General features: G+C 45.4%; 1 protein-coding gene across 2 annotated transcripts; it reads right to left on the bottom strand.

Annotated features, from left to right (window-relative positions):
* Positions 1 to 1,936: 1,936 nt before the first annotated feature.
* On the bottom strand, positions 1,937 to 3,629 carry SOX21 (SRY-box 21). Of its 2 annotated transcripts, XM_027855681.1 has the most exons (2): positions 3,180 to 3,629; positions 1,937 to 3,116 (listed from the first exon to the last, which is right to left on the bottom strand). In XM_027855681.1, exons 1-2 carry the CDS (start codon positions 3,614 to 3,616, stop codon positions 2,789 to 2,791), a joined length of 765 nt encoding a protein of 254 aa, XP_027711482.1. In that variant the 5' UTR covers positions 3,617 to 3,629; the 3' UTR covers positions 1,937 to 2,788. The 2 variants fall into 2 exon arrangements, with proteins under 2 accessions (XP_027711482.1, XP_027711481.1); XM_027855680.1 differs by having other exon boundaries at positions 1,937 to 3,629.
* Positions 3,630 to 7,883: the final 4,254 nt, after the last annotated feature.

Genomic DNA, 7,883 nt, shown 5'->3' with positions numbered 1-7,883 from the left:
ATGGAGCTTGAAGGATCAGGGAGGTAACTAAGATTTAGGGCTGGGGTGATTTCCAGGGAGCAGCAGGAAGTTCCGTGTTGAGAAATGATGGGCTGCTACAAAAGGGAAAGGCGAAGCCTTGAAAGGATTTAATTAACCGTATCAGGGATAATTACCCCTGGACAGTCCAAATTAGTTTTGCATAATCGCTCAGAACCATATGAATTAACTTATAATATTGCAAAGAGCTCAGGGAATAACAGGAGAGGGATTGTTTTAATTAGTGAAACAGGGTCAAACCACCAGAGTCTATTTTACTATTTCCAAAACTTTCATGATTTAAAAAAATATATATTCCAGGTTAGGCAGCACAAGTTTAAAGACTTAGGTTTAAAAATATAAAAGATGAGGTTTCTGAGATGATTCAATATTTAAAAGGCCCTGCAATTCAGGGATAACAATCTTGGTGTGAACAAAAATTAAATTTGACCATTGGCTGTTAATTTTCTCACTCTCCATTTTCTTGATCACTTGAATTGTCTTGCCCAAAACAACAAAATCCTCTATTATTTCAAATCTTTTGCCTGTCTAAACTCTACAGCTTAGAAAATTCACTTCTACACTTCAACATTTGGCTATAATTCTACTTTAAATGTAATTTTGGATGGCAAAATAAAACTGTTCAAAGGCCAAGAGTCTTATATTGTAGTTAGTACCTATTACAATTCCAAATAAAACCTTAAAGTGTAAATAAGGAATACAGTCAGATATGTGAACAAATTACACTGATTTAAGTAGTCAGGCTCATATACTAACAAGATAAAGTAGTCAGGCAACTTTCCACTCTTAAAATGTTACTGGAAACCGATGAAATGCTTTGACCGGTCTCAATGTATTCAATAGGTTCTGTTCTACTAGTTCATGAATACCCCCCCACCCCTTTTTTTAAAGATAATACAACTACTTGGGGTTTTTATCTTCTTTCCTATTCACGATTAAAAATGTGATAAATCAGGTTTTTGGCTCTGAATAACAATGGCTTGATTTAGATTTCTTAGTAAATCTATTCAAAAGTGAAACAAAGGCTGCCTTTGGAGGATACCTTACACTTCACCTGGTCCAGGCACGTAAGGGCAATTCAGATAAAAATCTTGTTAGTAACTCAACAAGAAATAGAGGATTTTCTCTTTTCCCTGCTTCAGGCTTTATTTAAACTCTTTGTTCAAAAATGAACAGAGTGGTAGTAGGATTCTAATTTACAGATATAGCTTAGAGTCTAATATTAAATTAGAAGATCACACAAGAAAACCATTTACACTTAAATGTTAAAACCAATACTTAAGCTTTTTTTTACTTTATATTACATAAAGCCAAAATGAAACTAAATACATGTTAGCCAGCTTCATTCACAAACAGTCAAAATATACACATTACAAAAGTAAACAAAAAAACTCTAATTGAGGAAGGTTCTTCTCTAAATTGTGTTTTATCATCATCTGCAATTGAATTGCTGGTGCTCTAAAAATAAGCTAATCAGGTAGGGAACTCCAAAGCACATTGAAACACTTCAAATTTGGCAGATAAAGGCTATTTGAAAATGAGAATAGACATCTGTCAAAACAATGCCATTTTTCAGTTCTGCTAAATAATAAATATATAATTATCACTCAGACAAAAAGTCTGATTTAACCTTACATCAAATTGCGATCCTGAAGTAGTGCCGCAATTTTAAAAAAATTGACTTTGAAACTCGATCAAAATGTTGGAGTCTAAAACTGACTCAAATTTAGGACAACGTAAATAACACATTTTCGATCAAAGACCTAACGTTTCCATTGACATATACAAATTTACAGTCTTAAATTGAAACTTAATGGTAATGGAAAAAATAGGCGCCGTCCCCCCTTCCCACCCACCCATTTAAGTTATGACTGGAGTCCAAAAAAGTGAACTAAAGTCTTATAGTATGTTAAAAACACGTAAACAAAAAACAAAAACAAACAAACAAACAAAAACCAAAGATCCAATTGACCACCCTCTACCTTACATACTACTTCTTTTTCTGTGTTTCCTGTTCCAATTTGCATAGGACATGGTAAACAAAGGAAACAGAGATCATTTCATACACAAATGCCAGATTTGTGTCCATCACCTGTCAAGAATGGATCTTGTTTGGGTGTTCTGCTTGTTGGGGGCGGGGGGGAGAGGGGGAGAAGGACATTTGCAGAGTTGAGACAGGGAAACAAGGTAGACCAGAGCAACACAGCTCCGTGAAACAAGTAACAAATCAGCTTTCTCAAGTTGGTCAGAAAGCAATTTCGGGTGGAAACTTGAATAGAATGCATGCAATATTGAGCAAGAAAGGAAGAAAATAGAAAAGAAAAAAACAACAACAAAGGAAAACCAACTTTTAAAGGCTTTTTTTCTCAACCCCAATGGGCAAAACGCAACAGGTACAGAAGTGCATAGCAGGCACCACTGATGTTCGGGAATAAACCGCCCCTCAAGGAAAGTTTGCGGTAGAAGTGACGGTCTGAAATGATCCTGTAAACAAACAAGCATACACACGCTCATACACATTTCACACTCGCGCATCACTTTCGTCTTTGACTCGGGTACCTACACACATTATACACGGATATATACAGACAATCACAATAAGGAGGAAAGGGGAGGAGGACATATAGCTCATACCTATACATATGTACATGCGCGGCTGTATAGCTGAGACCTCATTATTAAAGCCAACCCCTATTTGTACAGATATTTACACACGGTTGTAGCTGCTGCTGCTGCACCCCGCGCTGGGTCATAACGCCGCGGCGTAGGCTGCAGGGTAAGGGTCCAGCTGAGGTTTGCCCATGCCAGGCAACAGGATATAGGCGAGGGGCGGCTGGAGTCCCGGGCTCGGCCAGGCGCTGCAGTTGCACGGTATCATGTAGCCCGGGTTGCCGGGGCTGGGGTGCGAGTGCGTGTGCCCCCCGGCGGCGGCGGCGGCGGCTGCAGCTGCGGCGGCGGCCCCGTGGAAGGCACCGGCCCCGGCCGTCGGGTAGCCCAGCGAGGACGCGTAGGGGAGCCCCGAGGAGGACGAGGAGATCTCTGCCATTTTAGAGCCCAGGTCCAGCAGAGAGTAGGGGCTGCTGGCCGCGGCGGCGGCGGCGGCGGCGGCCGCAGCTGCAGACTGCGGGAAGAAAACGCGCGCGGCCGCGGCGGCCGCGGCGGCCGCAGCTTTCTCCGGGTTGGCGAGCAGCGACTCGGGCACCAGCCCGCCCCCGGCGCCCCCGTGCAGCCCACCGCCCCCCTTCAGGCCGTGGTGCTCAGGGTCCCCCACGCCGCCCAGGCCGTAGGGCACGGGGAAGGCGAACTTGTCCTTCTTGAGCAGGGTCTTGGGCTTCCTGCGAGGTCTGTACTTGTAGTCCGGGTGCTCCTTCATGTGCATGGCCCGCAGGCGCTTCGCCTCATCTATGAAGGGTCGCTTCTCCGACTCTGTGAGCAGTTTCCACTCGGCCCCCAGCCGCTTGCTGATCTCCGAGTTGTGCATCTTGGGGTTCTCCTGGGCCATTTTGCGTCGCTGGGCCCGGGACCACACCATGAAGGCGTTCATGGGCCGCTTGACGTGGTCCACCGGCTTGGACATGCTCTCCGCCTGCAGCGGCTGCAGCCCGCAGCCGGCCCCCCCGCACTGCCGGCCGCTGCCGCCGCCGCCGCCGCCGGGTCCCTCGCCCCCTCCGCCTCCGCCCTCGGCCCGGAGAAAATCAATGTTGGCTGCTCGAGGGAAACCGGTCCAGGCGCTGTAGGAGCGGGAAACTTCGTTGACCTTCTCGGGCCGGTGACTCCCGAGTGCGGGAGGAGAAGAAGGGGGGAAGAAGCAGTGAGAGGAGGAGGGGTCCCAGACCAGAGACACTGCTCCACAGCCCCAGCGGTCCCCCTGACTCTGGACCAAGCTGCCTGGAATATATCCTCCCGGGACTGATAACTTATCAGATAGTCCCCCACCCCGGAGTGGTCCAACTTTCGTTTTGCTGTCGCTCGTCGTTTTTCTTCCTTTTTCGCCGGTGCCCGCCGTTGGGCACTGATTTTTTTTCCTCTTTAATCTTTTCTTCCTTGTTTAAAACCAGCCACGAAAGTTGCGCCCTAGAGTCTCCACAAAGTTCAGTGTGGATCCTGGCGGCTGAGAACAGGAAAGTGCCAAAGAGGAGCTTTCTGCTTGGGAAGTGTTGGGGTCTTTCTCGTTGGCTTTCTCATTTGACAGCAGCAGATGGGGATGACGGGGGGGGGTGCGGTGTGGGTGGGTGGATGTCAAGGGCAGCCCAGCTAGGTCTTGGCTTGCCACTCCAAGGCAGATCTCAGCAATAAGTATACAAATTAGAAACAAAATAGTCACGGTCAGTCCTCTTCTAGGGCACGGGATGGCCAAAAAAGAACCCAAAATTCTGAACAGTCCCGGGGCAGGCAGGCTGGAAAGTGGAGGGAGCTGTCCACTTTCACCCCCCAGCGTACTGCCGCGGCAGCTGCTGCCTCTTTCTGTCTCTTGAGTGTATGGGATGGGATGGGCGAGTGAGGAAGAGGAAGAGAGGAAGAGGAGAGACACAGGCTGGGGTCTGGGGATCACTCTTTGGTGGGATCTCACAGTAAATTCTCTTCTTTGGGAAAGGCGCCTCTGCTTACTTTCTCTCTGGACATGCTGGCTAGGTTGCTTCGCTTCCTGGAGGTGGGAAGTTGGAATCAGTCCCCCTCCGTTCCACTCTCACTCTCTCACCTTCTCGGCTCCCCGCCCCCGCCCAGACCCCGCGCCCCACTTCTAACACGAGGCTGGGGTTTCACGTTTTCTCTCCTCGCGGCTTCTGCTCCTCGCCTTGGAAACACCAACAATTCCCGGGCTCCCGCAGTTGTCCTGAAGCAGGGCGCGGCGCCCAGTCCCGCGGAATCCAAGCTTGGAGTTCCTCCTTTTTCCTCTCTCGTGCTGCCTGGCCGGGGACTTGCAACAACTAACTTCACGCAAGTTTCCCCTCCACCTCTGCGCCGGCGCCTCCAAAGCAGCTTGACTCCCGGTAGCTCTCCTCCGTGCGTGTCTGTGTGAGTGTGTGCGCGTCTGGGTGAGAGAGTGCGCGCGCGCCCTGGCGAAGTCTATCTCTCCGGCCTGAGAGCAGTGGAGGGGAGGGGAGGGGAGGGGGCTGGTGGTAGAGGGGACTTAATTAAAACACTCAACCACTTCAGTTATAAAGTCCGCACTGGGGATTCCCCCCCTCCCCCACCCGTCCCCCCCACCCCCCTCCGAAGTCTGTTCGGCAGCTTCTCCTTTTAGGTTGTCCCTATTCCCGGTCCCCACGGCCCGCTGGAACAAACTGAAAAGATTTCAGGTAAGTACTGAGCTCCGCGTGCGTATGTGCATTGAGCTTGCTATATGTTTGCACGTACAGTTGTGTGAGTGAGTGTGTGTATATCTGTGTGCATGCGGAGGAGGTGGAGCCCTGAGCTCGGTGAGAGGGAGGGAGGCGGGACTAGCGGAGCCCCCACCCTCCCCCATACCCCACAGGACTTTGAATTAAACTGGATTCCCTCCTCCTCGCACACGCTGTCCTCCCCTCCCCCTTTTCTCCCCCTTCCCACCGTCAGCTTTTCACTTGAGAGGAGATTTGAGAGAGTGGAGGGATTTGAGCTCGGCGACGAGTCTGCGCACTACTTTCCTTTCACCACAACTGATGTCAATCTTGCCTGGCTGGGGAGCTGGCAGGGGAAGCCTCCGGTTCTCACAATCCTTGAGGCTGCTGCTGCCCCTACCAGAAGGAAGAGGAAGGCGATCAAGAAGAGTTGAGTGACTAAGGAACCATTTGGGAGGAGGGTTAGGACAGAGAAATCAAGAGATCCTTGGTTCCCTTGAAAATATTTTCCCCCAGGCAAGAAAATCATCCTTCTCCTTAGGTAATCCAGTTGTTAACGTCTGCAGATGCTTCTCCCATTTGCTTCCACTTATGATGCTCCCAGTCAGGGTTATTGGTGTGAAAAATACCTGCTAAAGCAAATGAGTGCTCTTGGCAACACTTTCTTCAACAAACCAGCCCAGGCTGGAAGTAGGCATCCTATGCTCACCATAATCGCTTCTTCATAAATCCATGTTTGTTAGGTTTAAAACCAAGTCTTTGGGGCCATGTGTTAGTTTTGAAAGTACGTAGCAGACTTGCAATAATTAATGTAAATGCACTGGTAGTCTGTGAACAGAAATCAATAGCAAGGCAGAAGTAGGACAGTGTTACGTTTACCTGGGGGGGGGGGGAATGTAAAACAAATCACTTTGCTAGAAGTTTCTGGACTGTTAAACAACACGGTGCCTTAGAAGCTTCTCCACTTTTTCCTTGCTCAGTGACAAGATAAAAAAATCAAGCAGCCTGTTTTTGTTTGCATATTTTCTTCACTTCTTGGTATGCTGCTGCACACTTATAACACGATCTGTTTGGGAGCTTTGTTAACAAGTTGGCCTGTCAGTCAGGGAGAACTTGCTTGCCTCGTTTCCTTGGCATATTGGTTTTGACCCAGCTCTGTGGTATGTGGAAGAAGGAACTCCCATAAACTGTTAACTCTTTAATTTGTTACCCTAAGATTTATGTTGTATATGAAAGATTCCTTCATTATGATTACACACTTAAATAAAACCTAGATATATTGTTCAGACTGATTTAAAGTTGGATTTGTTTCTGAACTAATTTCAAAGAAGGAGATTAGAATAGTTGCCTTGATTTTGAACTGTCCATTTACTTCTTTCAGCTGAATTTAGGGAAGGATATCAGGAAAGACTGACGAGGGTATTTATTTATTCATTTTTAAAAAGTCATATGCTTTATTATATATTTTTACAGTTTTTGATTTGCATCAATTATGTATTGATAAAATTATTGGATTGATTTTTTTTAAAAGACCTACTCTGTAAAGAATGTTTTAAAATGCTCTCTGTCATTCACAGATTCTAGGTGGAGTGACAGTAAGACACCAGCAAGTGTAATTATACAGACTAAGGTATTAGACATACTGTTCATAATTCCTGGCTTTTTATTCAACGTAACTCATTTAAAGTAAATCTGTGGCAAAATTATTATACTGTCACATAGGGAGCTTGTGTATAGATAATTGCAACATATATTATATGAAAGACTGTTATTCAGTGAATATTAATTAAGGTTAAATATGAAAATCTTATGTTTCAAGTTTAAAATGTGATTGAGGTTGGTTAAGATGAGTAATTGTCATGATGAATGAAAACCACTTTTATATGGCTTTCCAATTTAAATGAGGAAATCTTCTTTAATTTATTACAGTAAAAAGAAGAAATGTTTATATTGATTGTAGGTATACTATATATAAACTACATTTTAGAATAAGAAAAAGTATAGGGTTTTCCTATCAACATATCTTGTGTAATATTTCTTGTCTGATAATATCAAATATGCTCTATTCTACCCCTCTTTTGAAGATACCTACATATGGAGTTGTGGAGGGTCTGTTTCATAAACAAGAAAATTGTGATATGTGTATTTCCATTCTCTGCCAAATGTCACACCATAGTCTAGAAATTATGTCATGAAATATGTGAAGATTGATGAGTAGACTTAGAGGGAAATGAGAGGACCTGGTAATTTCAGGCCAGGAGAACATTACTGTTGATCAAGTCCCCTCACAATCAGAAAAAAAAGCCAACTAAATATGGTACAAATTAGAGGAGAATGACTACACTTCATTGCACATTAGCTCTTTTGGGTTTAATCTGATTGGGTTAGGGCTTTAGTAGAAACCATTTTAAATAAAGTCTAGGTTTCTAGTTTATTCTTGTTCTTATACTACATTCTATTTTATATGAGTGAATGAGTCATGGAAAAAGTAATGATAGAAAATCTTAAGGTGGATGGTTTGGG

This window comes from Vombatus ursinus, unplaced genomic scaffold, assembly GCF_900497805.2.
Source record: "Vombatus ursinus unplaced genomic scaffold, bare-nosed wombat genome assembly UNPS02011014.1, whole genome shotgun sequence".
In the NCBI taxonomy this organism is placed as follows: Eukaryota; Metazoa; Chordata; class Mammalia; order Diprotodontia; family Vombatidae; genus Vombatus; species Vombatus ursinus.
This window is presented reverse-complemented; position numbering and strand designations above follow the sequence as displayed.